Genomic DNA, 16,784 nt, shown 5'->3' on the forward strand with positions numbered 1-16,784 from the left:
TTAAAAAGGAGGGTTGCTGTCAAAATGATTTGTTTAAAAAAGTAATCCAATTTAGAGATGGGTGTGAGATGACGGGCGGGTGGGCCCCAGGAGCCTGCGGGGGGTTTCCACTACACCAGTGACTATCTTCCCAATTCAAACTGTTATGTCTAATCCTAACTCTAATAACTCCTGATGTGTGTCCCTCCATCTAGGTGATGCTGCTGATTGACATTGAGCTGGCCTACATGAACACCAACCATGAGGACTTCATTGGCTTTGCCAAGTGAGTGTCGCCCTCTTGACCACTTTCCTGATACAGTCGATTAGAACAGATAACCCAGGACAGACACAGTACAGTCTGTGAACTCTGACCTACCCTGACGTACTAATGATTCCTGTGTTTAGGTGTGTGTACCAATCTAACCTATGATTATGTTTACCCCTGTAGTGCTCAGCAGAGGAGCAGCCAGGTGGCCCAGAAGAAGCAACCTGGCAACAAGGTACTATAGGCACAGGACAGCACCTACAGATAGTCCTACAGTACATTCACTATGATGTTTGTCCTGATGGGCTTTTCAGAAAGCATTGTAATGGCCCAAGATGCAAGGTTCTAGGTGGAGTTGCAACATTCTGGATAACTTTCAATAACGTTTAAACTTCCAAAAATCCTGGTTGAAGGATTCCTGGAATCATGAAGAAATAAGCAGGAAATCAGGGATTCTCCAACTTGGATTTCGGGAAACCCAGAGACTCTATTGAAAGTTCCAAGAATTTTGCAACCCTAGTCCTAAAGTCTATGTCGAGCTATTCCCAAACCAGATTATGGCTCCAAGTGAGTGCAGTTTTGAGTGAGTTTGTATTACTTCTCCATTTGTTCTCGACTAAATTATATTGTTCCTTTGTTTTTCTTTAGTAGTGCAGTGTGTTAGTTGTGTTCCCACTCTATCTCTGTTTCTTCTGAGGGACTTCTCTTTCTGTTGTCTTTTTCTCTTCACCTCTATCACTACAACTGTTCTGCTTTAGCAGGATGAAATCATGGTGAGTAGAGAGTGTGTCTGTTAGTGTGTTAGTGTGTGTGTGTCTGTTTGTGTGTGTGTGTGTGTGTGTGTGTGTGTGTGTTAGTGTGTGTGTGTGTGCGTGTTAGTGCGCGTGCGTGCTTGCGTATGTATGTTTCTTTGGGAGTGTGTTAGTATGTGTGTGTGGTTCTGTGTTTGTTAGAATGTGTGTGTGTGTGTGTGGTAAGAGCTTCTCATTACTGTAGATGGACAGGTTGCTAGGGAGCTCTCTGGGGCTTCTTTAGGGAGCTCCCTCCCTCCTCCAGGCAGTGCTCCCATCCTAAACAATAGAAAAGTACCCAGCTAGTGCTGCTCATCTCCCATTAGAAACCAGCATGAGAGGAAAAATAGCACACCCCACAGTACACCCCCGCCCCACCCCCTCCAGACATAGACAGAACACAGAGGGGTTGAGACCAGATAGGCCTTCCCGTTGCATAATGCACACCTTCTGTTTATGTGTAGACGTCTCTCTCTCCCATAGAAACAACACCATTTGGAGACGTCACATTTCAAAGCTTGTTGCCGAAACAGTTGAGCCTCCTTTTCCTTGGCCGTGTGATCGCTCGACGCTCCCTTAGCTTTGCCTGACGACTGAGTTCTACTGCTTCGCTATGTTCCCTAACGTTACGTACTTCAGTCTGAGACTGAAGTGACGTAAAATGAGGGATGTTGTACAAAACAAAGCCATCAGCGATTGCATCATCTCTAACCAATCAGAGTACTAAATTGGTTAGAGATGTGTTCTGGCTCTGGCCCAACCCATTGGTTTCTGGGACCAATCAGAATGGTGTTTGCGTTCTATAAATCGTCGGGACTGTACTCAGATCCAGACTCATTGTGGAGAAGAACCTAAGGTCCGTGGGCGTGGCGTAGTGTTTGGCCGGAGAAAGGAGTTTGGGTAGCCAGTCAACTCCTAGCCGTAGCTTGAACCAGATAAAGAAGGCAGCCATGTGTCCTCCAATAACAACAGATCCCAGAGAGATAGAGACTGTAGCTTTAATGTGGGAGCAGGCCATTGGTTTCTCATCTTTATCAGTGGAACTGTCCGTTTGCAATATTACAACAACGAACAATGTTTTTTCCCTCGGACATGATAACACATCATCGCATGGGTGATAGAACAGCACAGCATGTACTATGATTTTCTCTGACCAAGATGCTCGATGCTCATTTCCTCTAAACTAAAACAATAACAGATGCGGAAGGGGAGGCCAGTGGTGCTGTTTCACCTATCGCAGATCTCAACTTTAAGACCAGTTATACAAAGCCATTTAGAAAGAGGAAACATCACTATACACTTTCTAGTTCCCTCTTATTCTCTCTTTAACCCCTCCGTCTCTTTCTTCTACAGTATTCTACTCTACTCCACACTCCTCTACTCTACACTATTCTACTCGACTCTATTCTACTCTACAATATCCTACTCTACTCTATTCTACTCTACTCTATTCTACTCGACTCTATTCTACACTATTCTACTCTACTCTATTTGACACCATTCTACTCTACTCTATTCTACTCTACAGTATCCTACTCTACTCTATTATACTCTACTCTACACTATTCTACTCTACTCTACACTATTCTACTCTACTCTACACTATTCTACTCCACTCTACACTATTCTACTCTACACTATTCTACTCTACACTATTTTACTCTACTCTACACTATTATACTCTACTCTACTCTACACTATTATACTCTACTCTACTCTACACTATTATACTCTACTCTACTCTGCACTATTCTACTCTGCACTATTCTACTCTACTCTACACTATCCTACTCTATTCTACTCTACTATACTCTACACTATTCTACTCTACTCTACTCTACTATACTCTACACTATTCTACTCTACTCTACTCTATTCTACTCTACTCTATTCTACTCTACACTATTCTACGCTACACTATTCTACACGACTCTACTATAATCTACACTACTCTATTATACTCTACTCTACTCTACTCTACTCTACTATACTCTACACTATTCTACTCTACTCTATTCTACTCTACTCTACTCTATTCTACTCTACTCTATTCTACTCTACACTATTCTGCTCTACAATATTCTACTCTACTCTACTCTACACTATTCTACTCTACACTATTCTACTCTACTCTACTCTACTCTACACTATTCTACTCTACTCTACTCTACTCTATTCTACTCTACTCTACTCTACTCAATTATACTCTACTCTACTCGATTCTACTCTACACTACACTATTCTACGCTACACTATTCTACACGACTCTACTATAATCTACACTACTCTATTATACTCTTCTCTGCACTATTCCACTATAGTCTACATTATTCTACTCTACATTATTCTACTCTACACTATTCTAATCTGCTATACTCTATACTGTTCTACTCTACACTATTCTACTCTGCTCTACTATTCTCTCTACTCTACTATGCTATATTCTATTCTATTATATTCTATTCTACTCTACTCTACTCTACTCTACTCTACTCTACTCTACTCTATTCTACTCTACTCTACTCTACTCTACTCTACTCAATTATACTCTACTCTACTCGATTCTACTCTACACTACACTATTCTACGCTACACTATTCTACACGACTCTACTATAATCTACACTACTCTATTATACTCTTCTCTGCACTATTCCACTATAGTCTACATTATTCTACTCTACATTATTCTACTCTACACTATTCTAATCTGCTATACTCTATACTGTTCTACTCTACACTATTCTACTCTGCTCTACTATTCTCTCTACTCTACTATGCTATATTCTATTCTATTATATTCTACTCTACTCTACTCTACTCTACTCTACTCTACTCTACTCTACACTATTCTACTCTACTCTATTCCACTCCATTCTACTCTAGACTATTCTATTCTACTCTACTCTAATCTACTTTACTCTACACTATTTTCCATCGCTTTTAAATACATTTCTCACTCTCTCTCTCTCTCTCTCTCTCTCTCTCTCTCTCTCTCTGTCTCTCTCTCTCTGTCTCTCTCTCTGTCTCTCTCTCTGTCTCTGTCTCTCTCTCTGTCTCTCTTTCTCTCTCTCTCTCTCTGTCTCTCTTTCTCTCTCTCTCTCTCTCTCTCTCTCTCTCTCTCTCTCTCTCTGTCTCTCTCTCTGTGTGTGTGTTGATAGAGCCTAACTATCTAGTGAAGGAGGGGGAACGTCTCTCAGTGCAGCACAGATAAATACATCACCTCCAGAGGCACACCCTGTCAGTTGCCACAGTGACCGCCCAAGCGGGAGGGTCAAAGGGCTTAGGGGCAGTGTAAACACATTGGCCCTCGCTGTTTCCTGTTTAGCTGGCTGCGCTTACCGCCTAGATCTGCTCTCCCCCCTTTCAGCAGCCGCTTTGACTAACAACCTCCCCTAGTATCTCCCTCTTACCTCCCCCTCTACCCATCTAGTGGATTTTCAAACCACCCAATATGATGCAATATAATGACTAACAATGCCTTGGTGGAAGGGGCAAGTAAGCAGTTGGTTGCACTAACACAATCGCTGTCCAACAGAAAGGTTTGAGAAAACAGAAGTTTTGACATGACACATGATGACTAGGCATCCGCCAGCGAATAACCAAATGATCATTCTCTCCACCCCACCACACCCCACAACCACGAAACAACCCTGCATCCACATATGCGCTGCATGTATTTCGGTTCGAAAGCAGCCTTACTTAAATAATAAGGCCCAAGGTGGAGGTATATGGGCAATATACTACGGCTAAGGGCTGTGCACTACGCAACGCGGAGTTCCTGGACACAGCCCAAGCCGTGGTATATTGGCCGTATATCACAAACCCCCGAGGTTCTTTATTTCTATTATAAACTAGTTACCAACATAATTAGTGCAGTAAAACTAAATGTTTTGTCATACCCGTGGTATACTGTCTGATATACCATGGCTTTCAGCTAATCAGAATTCAAGGCTCAAACCACTCAGTTTATAAAGCTCCACATAGCTTTGTCCTCCTTTGTCCCTGCCTGCCTTCCCTCGCTGTATTACCTTCTAGCTGGCCAGTGTGCCAGTGTGCTGCCTGCCCCTGTGCATTACGAATGGCCTATGCCCCGTGCACTGTGCTCTGTACGTGGCACAGCTGTGTAATGTTCTCTCCACATCCTCATTCAGCCGGAGAGAGGAGCGGTTAATGATCGGTTTAAGGTAAATACAGAGGCATATGCATTCTATGTTTATGGTGTGGGAGAGACACTGATAGAATCACAAGGATAGTTGTGCTTAGATGGTAGTAGATAAGCCCACAGATCCGGTCCCATCTGTCCCATGTTGTGTCCCCTGCAGTGACTCTCTATGGCCACTAGGGGCAGTAGTGAGATAGGATACGACACACATGCTATACATACACAGACCGAGAGGGGATAGAGAAGGCTAGCTTTGTGTATGCCTGCCTCTCTGACTCTGTCCCTCTGTTTCTCTCTCTCAGGTGATCAGGAAGGGCTGGCTGACCATCAACAACATTGGCATCATGAAGGGAGGAGCCAAGGAGTACTGGTTTGTCCTGACCGCTGAGTCCCTGTCCTGGTACAAGGATGATGAGGTGAGGCTTTGGTTATGCAAACACTTGTGCGCACAAAGACACAAGGGCTTACACACACACTGGCCTCTGCTGGTTCGTGATCTTTTTATGTGTCACCTCTCAGTTTAGATTTCATACCAGAGTGATTTAATGAAGGTACCTCATTTGCTTATGTCCCGGTTCTGTCACAGTTTTTTGGGGAAGGAGCTCACATACGGAGGTTTCTCATAGAATGTCTTATTAAATTAATTTCCATTGGCTGTATTGTGTTGGATGGAATGACAATAGAAGAGCACTGAAATGCTGCTCCTGTCTTTACCGCCAGCACACGACACGTCACCCCACAGTGAGGCGTCTCCATTTAACCACAACTCACGTGTGATTATCGGTAGCTTTTTACAAAACCACTAATATAATTATTTCAGTGAGATACTTTAAGTTTTACTTTACAATTTTTTAAAACATTTTTTTTTTTTTACAATCGCTAGGACTCATTTCTCAAAACTTAGGTCACTTTTTCAAAACTCTTCACACAGTGAGCACAACAGCAGTCTATGAGGGCTAAACTGTGGATCTTTTTTCATTGCTTTGGCACAAAATGCGTTCAATGACTACATCTTTCAAAATTCATGAATTCTTTTCTCACTCAGACACAACCATCACCAAAACTCTATGTACCTACAGGCCAATTTGCACATGTTTACATACTCTTTTCAAAACTGTTAAACTTAAGTTCAAAACCTAATTTAACACAACATTGAATAAGACAGCAATTTGCTACATTTCTACAGTAATACCGTATTGAAATATATTCCAAATCTAAAGAATGAAATACTATCAAAACAATTCGACCAACCACAGCTGATTCCCATTGTAGATGAACACCTACCCAGGTGTTAGTCTTTCAATTTCTTTACCATCTATACAAAAGGGGACATCTTAGGAATAATGCTGTACTGTAATGTAAACATGGACCCAGCCAGAGATAGAGAAGTGGCTGACAGAGGAAGAAGAGAGGGAGGGAGAGGGAGAGGGAGAGGGAGAGGAGTACATATGCGAAGAAGACTGAGAGGAAGATCAAAAGCTGTAGTTTCAGATGAGATTAGGGCCACTATAATTGATCATGTAATAATTCATGGTCCATCAATGAGAGAGGCTGGTCTGAGAGTGCAACCAAATCTGCAACGCTCAACAGTGGCATCTATTCTGAGATATTTCCGGCAAAACAACAGGTAAGATGTGCATTCTGCAAGGGCATCTGACTGAACTGCACATTACAGAAGTCAATTGAGCAAAGCCTCCAAACCCACTTGTGTGTAGTTGTTTTTGTATTTCTGCGTAGGACCCGACAGTTACCTCCCACAGGCAGGAGAGGTAGGATTTTCACTGCTGTGCAGGAAACTGCAATCGCTTCTATGGTCATCAGAAACAATGGCATAAAACATATTGAAGCATATTGCATGATGTCTGATTCATTCCTGTAACATATACTGCAGCGTATTCTAAACCGTAGAGAGGTGTCATTCTTGTCTTGTAAAGACATTTGACAAAAAAAAACATTGTGTAATGCTACCTGTTGTTAATGTTTTTTAGGTCATTGTTTTATGAGTGACAAAGTGTGCTTGTTGGGTGACAACCTTTGCTAGTGTTATAGAAGAATGAGTTGATTTGAGACATGTATGTGTTTTGGTAGTTTTAGTGCATTTTGGATGTGAAATGAAGCTGAAAGTTGGTTAGGAGAACTGTGTGAAGAGTTTTGAAAAAGTGGCCTTATTATTGAGAAATGGGTCCTCGCGGTTGTAAAAAAAAACCTGTGAGACGTTTTACTTTAAGATTCAATGTTTCTTTTCCATGGTTTATTCCAAGTCAGATGCTGAGTTTTCCCAGTAAAATGTGCTGCTGTAGTTTGGTGGTTGTGTTTCAAAAGGCTTGTTCTGATAATAGAACCTGACACGATTTGAACCAGATCAGATTGGTCAAAGACAATCCCAGAACCCTTTGCAAATCTATTAGAAGTTAGAGACAGCCACAGTCTGGCTGTCTCCATGCCCTAGCCACAGCCGCTCCACTGACTGACTCACATCACTGGGCTGAGCTGGGTGATTTTTTTGTCTTAAAGCAGATTTTAACAGGATTCTTAAGACCTTTTCTGAGATGCTTTGTGGATACGGGCCCTAGTCTTGAAGGGGAACATGCAGGCCGGCCCTGAAAGTGTGTGTGTGTGTGTGAGTGTTTGTTTGTGTCTCTCTAACAGGAAGGTTATGTTATATATTTTTCTACATAACTAAGAGTCTGTTCTTTTACACACTAAAGGTGATGAGACGGGTGAATGGATGTTTTTTTTGTCGGGGGGGGGGGGGGGGGGGGGGGGTTAGTGGAAGTAGAGAGGGTGGGGGTGCTGTAGCGGGAGAGAGGGAGAGAGGTAGTTTAGAGGGTCTGTTCAAAGTGAGACAGGGCCCCCCAGCATGTCAGACACCAAAGCTGGCACCCACATGTGCATACCAGAGCCCTGCGCTGAGTGTGTGTTTCCAATTACATGCACACACACACACACACACACACACACACACACACACACACACACACACACACACACACACACACACACACACACACACACACACACACACACACTTTCAGGGCCGGCCTGCATGTTCCCCTTCAAGACTAGGGCCCGTATCCACAAAGCATCTCAGAAAAGGTCTTAAGAATCCTGTTCAAATCTGCTTTAAGACAAAAAAATCTCCCAGCTCAGACTAGGTTTTTAGGATGACCCACTCTGATGCAGGAGTAAAATCCAACCATCAAATGTGATCTCAGCTGATAATCACGACAGTTTGAGGTACCGCAAAGGACAGATAGTGATGATGCTAATTGACATTGTTAAAAACGATAGGGAATAATCAATCGCGATGAGGCATGGCCAGCTGTGAACTCTATAGAATGCTTCAGACAACCACAGTGAATGTGACTGTACATGTTGCAATGGTAAAACATTTGATATCATTGTTGCCTGACACGATCACTTTGCCTGATCTTAATTGTTGCCTAATATGTTGGCATGCGTAACCCTTTTCATTTTTTTTAATCGATTCTGATTATTGTTCAAATCTGAATTTGCCAATATTACCATTATATCAACACACTTGTCACTCCTGTTTAAGTCACCTTCTGATAATGTTGCATACAACTTTTGAAAGGTCTATCATTTTCATCGAACACAACGAAAGTTAACGCCCTAGATGCCTGTAATAGCCCACGTTAGAGGCATGCTCAGTTTAAGCATATATTTTTTTAACAATGTGGCGTTGCGCTCCAAAGGGATAACTTGAAATAACACGTTCTAGGTAATTAAACCATCATTAGAAAAATGATGGCCTTGTGAAGTCACTGTCGCTAAAAGTGCAAGAGATACTGTTGCATGTAGGTCCAGAAAATGTATGGATTGATCACATAGAAATATCAAAACATTCTTTCAACCCTAAAGCAATCACCTGTCTATGGCGCAGGAACCAGTGACTCACTATCTTTTTCTCTTATCAAGACACCTGCTGGTAGCTCATAACTGGTTAGGGCAGCTCATGAGGTCCCCTACATATCTGTCGACTAGGTAGGACTCTTATGACTAAAGCGGCTTCATGCATAGCATATACAGTGCCTTGCGAAAGTAGGGCAAAGTAGTACATTTCAATATTATCGCTTGCACAGTGCTCCTTGGGATGTTTAAAGCTTGGGAAATCTTTTTGTATCCAAATCCGGCTTTAAACTTCTTCACAACAGTATCTCGGACCTGCCTGGTGTGTTCCTTGTCCTTCATGATGCTCTCTGCGCTTTTAACGGACCTCTGAGACTATCACAGTGCAGGTGCATTTATACAGAGACTTGATTACACACAGGTGGATTGTATTTATCATCATTAGTCATTTAGGTCAACATTGGATCATTCAGAGATCCTCACTGAACTTCTGGAGAGAGTTTGCTGCACTGAAAGTGAAGGGGCTGAATAATTTTTCAGTTTTTGATTTGTTAAAAAAGTTTGAAATATCCAATAAATGTCGTTCCACTTCATGATTGTGTCCCACTTGTTGTTGATTCTTCACAAAAAAATACAGTTTTATATCTTTATGTTTGAAGCCTGAAATGTGGCAAAAGGTCGCAAAGTTCAAGGGGGCCGAATACTTTCGCAAGGCACTGTATTTTTACCCGTAAGAGTAGGAGTAAAATATCTATATTCTCAGCACTTACCACCAATTTCCTACACTGAGACACTGTGGATACGGGCCCAGGGCTACTTTTCATCAACTTATTTCATTTCAAAGGGGGCTAGAGAGGAGGAGGGAAAGAGGAAGAGAAAGGGGAGGGAATTGGGTGTAAAGGAGTAGAGGGGGGAGGAGAGGAGTGTTTCTGGTTAGCTGCTTAGGGCCGCAATAACAAGGACCATGTGGGATGGACAGAGAGACAGGGACAGAGAGACAGGGACAGAGAGACAGGGACAGAGAGTAGGATGCTGTGGTCTTCCTTTCATCTCCCGCTGAAAAAAAGTCCCGGTCTCCTCCCTCCCTCCCCCATCCCCAGAGCCCTATCCCAAATAACGAACACACATACAAGACAGGAGCCCCCCTCCCCAACTTCATCCTTCCCTCCCTCCCCCATCCCCAGAGCCCTATCCCAAATAACGAACACACATACAGGACAGGAGCCCCCCTCCCCAACTTCATCCTTCCCTCCCTCCATCTTTCGGCGTTGCTCCACATGTATTTATTTGAACTGCGGTCTGCGGTCTGCGGTCTCTCTGAGCACAGGGACCCAAAACTAACATAGCACCGTTGCTCCAGCTCAGAGGAGACGGACTAGTGTGGCTTAATGAGCAGGGACCAGAAACATGCCTTTGTCTAGGCAAGGTGGACATGCTTTCATTTCTACACACTCAGTCACATACATAAGAGGGGCATGCAGAGCACACACTGGCTAACATACACCCACGCAGATGGACGCAGACACACTCATCCACACATGAACACCATACACACTCTCTATAATGAACCTGGCATATGTTAAGTACACTATTTAACTGAGTTTCTTTTTTGCTTCTGTCCGTGTTTTCATACAGAGGATCATCGACACATCCACACTAACACACATATAGAGCTTTAAAAAATGGACTTGCTTCATATTTTACTGTCTGGCTTCTCATTATTGGGAACCCATGGCTTGTTCTGGCAGCCTAAAACAAAAGAGGAGGAGGTCAAGACTATTGTGCTGCTTCAGTAGTCGGTATTGTAACACACACACGCACGCACACACACACACACACACACGCACGCACGCACGCACGCACGCACGCACGCACGCACGCACGCACGCACGCACGCACGCACGCACGCACGCACACACACACACACACACACACACACACACACACACACACACACACACACACACACACACACACACACACACACACACACACACACACACACACACACACAGAGGGTAGGGTCTAGGGGGGTTAGGGGTCTGGTTTGTATTACCAGACATGCCAGGGCTTTGAATCAAGCATCCCTGGAGCACAGAGCTCCCCAAAGCTTCAAGAACCAGAGAACCAGAGAACCAGAGAACCAGAGAACCAGAGAAGAAGTGAATTAAGAGAAACCCTCAAAAGCACGAGCCAATGCCAAGCCCATGACTTTCATTATTTACACACACACACGCACACACACGCACACACACACACGCACAGCACATTAGCTTGCAACGATACTATAGTTGTCATCGAGCTGCTCTGGGACCCTTCACGCTGTTGTGTGTTTGTGTGTTTGTGTGTGTATGTGGGGGGTCTCCCTGCAGCCCAGTCCTGATGTAAAGTCCTGAGGCTCAACTGGAGATCTGAGCTGTAAATAACCTGGGGGGCAATAGGAGGCACTCGCTCTCAACAGCACTCACCAAAACGTGTGTGTGTGTGTGTGTGTGTGTGTGTGTGTCTCAAGGACTGCATCTTATAAAAAGCAGTTGCACTCAACAGCGGACTGTTAATTGGAAACATTTTGCTGTGTGGTTTTCATTCCTCTGGTAGAATCTGAGAGCCAGGATATCGTGTGAATCAGTCTCGATTGCATGTGTGTGTGTGTGTGTGAGAGTGAGTGAGTGAGTGAGTGAGTGAGTGAGTGAGTGAGTGAGTGAGTGAGTGAGTGAGTGAGTGAGTGAGTGAGTGAGTGAGTGAGTGAGTGAGTGAGTGAGTGAGAGAGAGAGAGAGAGAGAGAGAGAGAGAGAGAGAGAGAGAGAGAGAGAGAGAGAGAGAGAGAGAGAGAGAGAGAGAGAGAGAGAGAGAGAGAGAGAGAGAGAGAGAGAGAGAGAGAGAGAGAGAGAGAGAGAGAGAGAGAGAGAGAGAGAGAGAGAGAGAGATGTACATCGATGTAAACCCCCTTCTCTTTTGGGTCAGTCTAGTCAAAAACTAAAAGGGGCACATGACATCATACAGTATGGGACATAAGCCTATCTTAGAAAAGAATCAGAAGCATAGACATCATTTAGATATGTTCAAGTATTTTATTTCATGTCAGGGACTTTAGATGGAGCTTTCTTGGAGGTAGTCTGCCAATTGGTCAGCGTGAGACAACCACCATTTCTTTATGTTGCTCAGGCTGTGACTTAATTGTAAGCAACAGTTACACTTTTGGTTGACAATCTATGGTCATTCATCCTCCTGTATGCTGTATCTTAGTCATCCTCCTGTATGCTGTATCTTAGTCACCCTCCTGTATGCTGTATCTTAGTCACCCTCCTGTATGCTTTATCTTTGTCACCCTCATGTATGCTGTATCTTAGCCACCCTCCTGTATACTGTATCTTAGTCACCCTCCTGTATGCTGTATCTTAGTCACCCTCCTGTATGCTGTATCTTAGCCACCCTCCTGTATACTGTATCTTTGTCACCCTCATGTATGCTGTATATTTGTCACCCTCATGTATGCTGTATCTTAGTCACCCTCCTGTATGCTGTATCTTAGTCACCCTCCTGTATACTGTATCTTAGTCACCCTCCTGTATGCTGTATCTTAGTCGCCCTCCTGTATGCTTTATCTTTGTCACCCTCATGTATGCTGTATCTTAGTCACCCTCCTGTATCTTAGTCACCCTCCTGTATGCTTTATCTTTGTCACCCTCATGTATGCTGTATCTTAGCCACCCTCCTGTATACTGTATCTTAGTCACCCTCCTGTATGCTGTATCTTAGTCACCCTCCTGTATACTGTATCTTACTCACCCTCCTGTATGCTTTATCTTTGTCACCCTCATGTATGCTGTATCTTTGCCACCCTCCTGTATGCTGTATCTTAGTCACCCTCCTGTATGCTTTATCTTAGTCACCCTCCTGTATGCTGTATCTTAGCCACCCTCCTGTATGCTGTATCTTAGCCACCCTCCTGTATGCTGTATCTTAGCCACCCTCCTGTATGCTGTATCTTAGTCACCCTCCTGTATACTGTATCTTTGTCACCCTCATGTATGCTGTATCTTAGTCACCCTCCTGTATGCTGTATCTTAGTCACCCTCCTGTATGCTGTATCTTAGCCACCCTCCTGTATGCTGTATCTTAGCCACCCTCCTGTATGCTGTATCTTAGTCACCCTCCTGTATGCTGTATCTTAGCCACCCTCCTGTATGCTGTATCTTAGTCACCCTCATGTATGCTTTATCTTAGTCACCCTCCTGTATGCTGTATCTTAGTCACCCTCCTGTATGCTTTATCTTTGTCACCCTCATGTATGCTGTATCTTAGTCACCCTCCTGTATACTGTATCTTAGTCACCCTCCTGTATGCTTTATCTTTGTCACCCTCATGTATGCTGTATCTTAGCCACCCTCCTGTATACTGTATCTTAGTCACCCTCCTGTATGCTGTATCTTAGTCACCCTCCTGTATGCTGTATCTTTGTCACCCTCATGTATGCTGTATCTTAGCCACCCTCCTGTATACTGTATCTTAGTCACCCTCCTGTATGCTGTATCTTAGTCACCCTCCTGTATACTGTATCTTAGTCACCCTCCTGTATGCTTTATCTTTGTCACCCTCATGTATGCTGTATCTTAGCCACCCTCCTGTATACTGTATCTTAGTCACCCTCCTGTATGCTGTATCTTAGTCACCCTCCTGTATACTGTATCTTAGTCACCCTCCTGTATGCTTTATCTTTGTCACCCTCCTGTATACTGTATCTTAGTCACCCTCCTGTATGCTTTATCTTAGTCACCCTCCTGTATGCTGTATCTTAGCCACCCTCCTGTATGCTGTATCTTAGCCACCCTCCTGTATGCTGTATCTTAGCCACCCTCCTGTATGCTGTATCTTAGTCACCCTCCTGTATGCTTTATCTTTGTCATCCTCATGTATGCTGTATCTTAGCCACCCTCCTGTATGCTGTATCTTAGTCACCCTCCTGTATGCTGTATCTTTGTCACCCTCATGTATGCTGTATCTTAGTCACCCTCCTGTGGTTGGAATATTTTGGGTTCTTCATACAAATATAACCACTCCAGTAGAAGCCATCTTTAGTATATCGATGTTCATTACCAATACCAGTGTTTCCCATTCAACCGTAACATTTAAATTATATAGCATGTACAGTCTTATGCAAAGTTGAAATCTGCAGTTTTAATTCTTGCCCATGACAATATTTACAAAATATAAAGTACCATTTCTGGATTCGACCTGGCAGACGTCTTAGACACTAAGTAGGCTCAGACTGATCTTCAAAAAAACTGTATTTCAATTTCTCAGGACATACAGTCAGTCATCAACTCAGAACAGAACACAACAGTACTAGACAGGTATATAGTTGGGCATGGCCTGTTTCTGTGGTTGAGGCTGTGGTTCGGATTCTTAATGCTGTGCCAGGCTTGCCCAGAGTAGTGCCATGGTCTTTTTGGCTGCTGTCACCCACTGGCTAGCTGTCTCTCTGTGTCCTGATTCTTGCGCTTCCCCACCCAGCCTAACCAATGTGCAGACTACTGTGCAACCACTACTTCCTGAACAGGTAGTCTGAACACTGGGCAGGCGGGGCGGGCTGCTGGTCCACGAGGGAGGAGGGTGAAGGAGGTACACATATATACATGTAAACACTCACACATACTGCACATACACACACGCACGCACGCACGCACGCACGCACGCACGCACGCACGCACGCACGCACGCACGCACGCACACACACACACACACACACACACACACACACACACACACACACACACACACACACACACACACACACACACACACACACACACACACACACTGCAGAGACACGCACACTTATATGCACACACTCACTCACGCGCACGCACGCAGACACAGTCGCTCACACACACACGTAGACACTGAACACACACACAAACACACACACACGTAGACACTGAACACACCTAAACATACACACTACTCACTGTGTTATCTGCACTGTATCCAAAATAGCTATTTGACCAATCCCGTGGGCTCAGGAGAGGAGAGGGATTTCTGCCCAGTGTAGAAAGAAGAGAGGTCTTGTCTGGAGAAGAGACAGAGAAAGAAAATGGGAGAGTAAATGGCTGAGGTCAGGGAGAAGTGATGAGTTGTGATTGGCAGTCTGAGTATTCCTTCCTGTGTCCTGCAGGGAGAGAGGCAGCAAGAAAGGCAGAGAGAGAGAGAGAGATAGAGGCAGAGGCAGGGAGAGAGGCAGCAAGAAAGGCAGAGAGAGAGAGAGAGAGAGAGAGAGAGAGAGAGAGAGAGAGAGAGAGTCATTTGAAACCGTCATGAGTCACAGAGGAGACGATTTAAAATTGTGCAATGTGTCAGTAGTCTCTGAAATTAGTTTGTGTTTTTTTTTTTTTACATATGAAAGCAGATGAAAATGTGCACACTCACACACACGTGCACCCACACACGCGCACACACACACACACAGACACATTCACAGTCAGTGTCTTAGCTAACTAGACTGGAGTTTGTATGCCCTCATTGAACTTAAGTGTTGAGGTAAAAAGGATATTTACAATCCGTGTTTTTCACTACACCCAAGAAATGACCAGTGAACTAAGAACTCTTTGATCTTAGTGTAAAGTTGGTTTGGTGATGACACTGCTCCTTTACTGGCAACCCTCTGTAGTGCTGTGGTCAGGAAACAGTCACCAAGCGGTCAAAAACACTGATCGACTTACCGGTGGAGAAACGCGCTCAACATAGATAGATACCCAACTCATACTCACATCCATCCAACTCTCTCAAACACACATCTACCCAACACAGTTTACATCATCATTCCTTCACAGACACTTAACACGGTGAGGACAAGACAGAAAGGATAGAGATACCTAGTCCATTTTGAGGGTTCTGGATGGGTTGGTCAATGGACTCTCGCTCTCCGTCTCCTCTCTCCCTCTTTCACCTCTTGGCGTCTCTCCGGAGAGAAGTCCCCTTTTCACCCTCCACTTTTTCACCCTCCAACTCCCTGTCTCCCTCTCTCCTCTCTCCCTCTCCCTCTCCCTCTCTCCCTCTTTCCCTTTCCCTCTCTCCCTCTTTCCTTCTTTCACTCTCTACCTCTCTCTCCTCTCTCCCTCTCTCCCTCTCTCCCTCTTTCCCTCTCTCCCTCTCTCCCTCTCTCTTCCCCTCTCTCCTCTTTCCCTCTCTCTCCTCTCTCCCTCTCTCTCCTCTCTCCCTCTCCCTCTCTCAATCTTTCCCTTTCCCTCTCCCTCTTTCCTTCTTTCACTCTCTCCCTCTCTCTCCCCTCTCTCCTCTTTCCCTCTCTCTCCTCTCTCCCTCTCTCCCTCTCTCCTCTTTCCCTCTCTCTCCTCTCTCCTCTCATCTTTCCACTGCCAGCAGAGAAGTGTTGATTCAGGTAGACTCCTGTTGTCTGTCCATGACAGTCCATTGGAGCAGAGAGACTGGAGGTTGTAACAGAGTTGTAACAGCATTGTCCAGAGGTTATCTCCTCAGTACGAGAGAATTCTCGCTGAGAGGCAGAGTGAGGACTAGCAGCAGGCTTACGTGGCAGACGAATGGTCACCAAAAGTTTCCTTGGTGAGAGAGAGGGAAGGAGAGAGATGGAGGCAAGAGAGAGAGAGAGAGAGAGAGAGAGAGAGAGAGAGAGAAAGGAGGAGGAGCTCTTATTGTCCTCTTTTTCTTTTCCCCGTCTGTCTGGGTCTTAGGTTTTT

General features: G+C 44.4%; 1 protein-coding gene across 11 annotated transcripts in view; it reads left to right on the top strand.

Annotated features, from left to right (window-relative positions):
* The window catches only part of dnm1a (dynamin 1a), a 91,927-nt gene that overhangs the window by 38,868 nt on the left and 36,275 nt on the right, over positions 1 to 16,784 (top strand). For 8 of the 11 annotated variants that reach the window (XR_005040436.1, XR_005040435.1, XM_036967870.1 and 5 more), the window contains exons 12-15: positions 195 to 265; positions 431 to 482; positions 1,006 to 1,020; positions 5,505 to 5,618. Coding sequence is in view for 9 of the 11 variants with exons in the window: in XM_036967870.1 (XP_036823765.1) it covers positions 195 to 265; positions 431 to 482; positions 1,006 to 1,020; positions 5,505 to 5,618 (252 nt within the window). In the remaining 2 variants the exon portion in view is untranslated. The remainder of the gene's footprint in view (positions 1 to 194; positions 266 to 430; positions 483 to 1,005; positions 1,021 to 5,504; positions 5,619 to 16,784) is intronic. The other 3 variants (XM_036967878.1, XM_036967872.1, XM_036967876.1) reach the window with 2 other exon arrangements.

This window comes from Oncorhynchus mykiss, chromosome Y (genome assembly GCF_013265735.2).
Source record: "Oncorhynchus mykiss isolate Arlee chromosome Y, USDA_OmykA_1.1, whole genome shotgun sequence".
Classification (NCBI taxonomy): domain Eukaryota; kingdom Metazoa; phylum Chordata; class Actinopteri; order Salmoniformes; family Salmonidae; genus Oncorhynchus; species Oncorhynchus mykiss.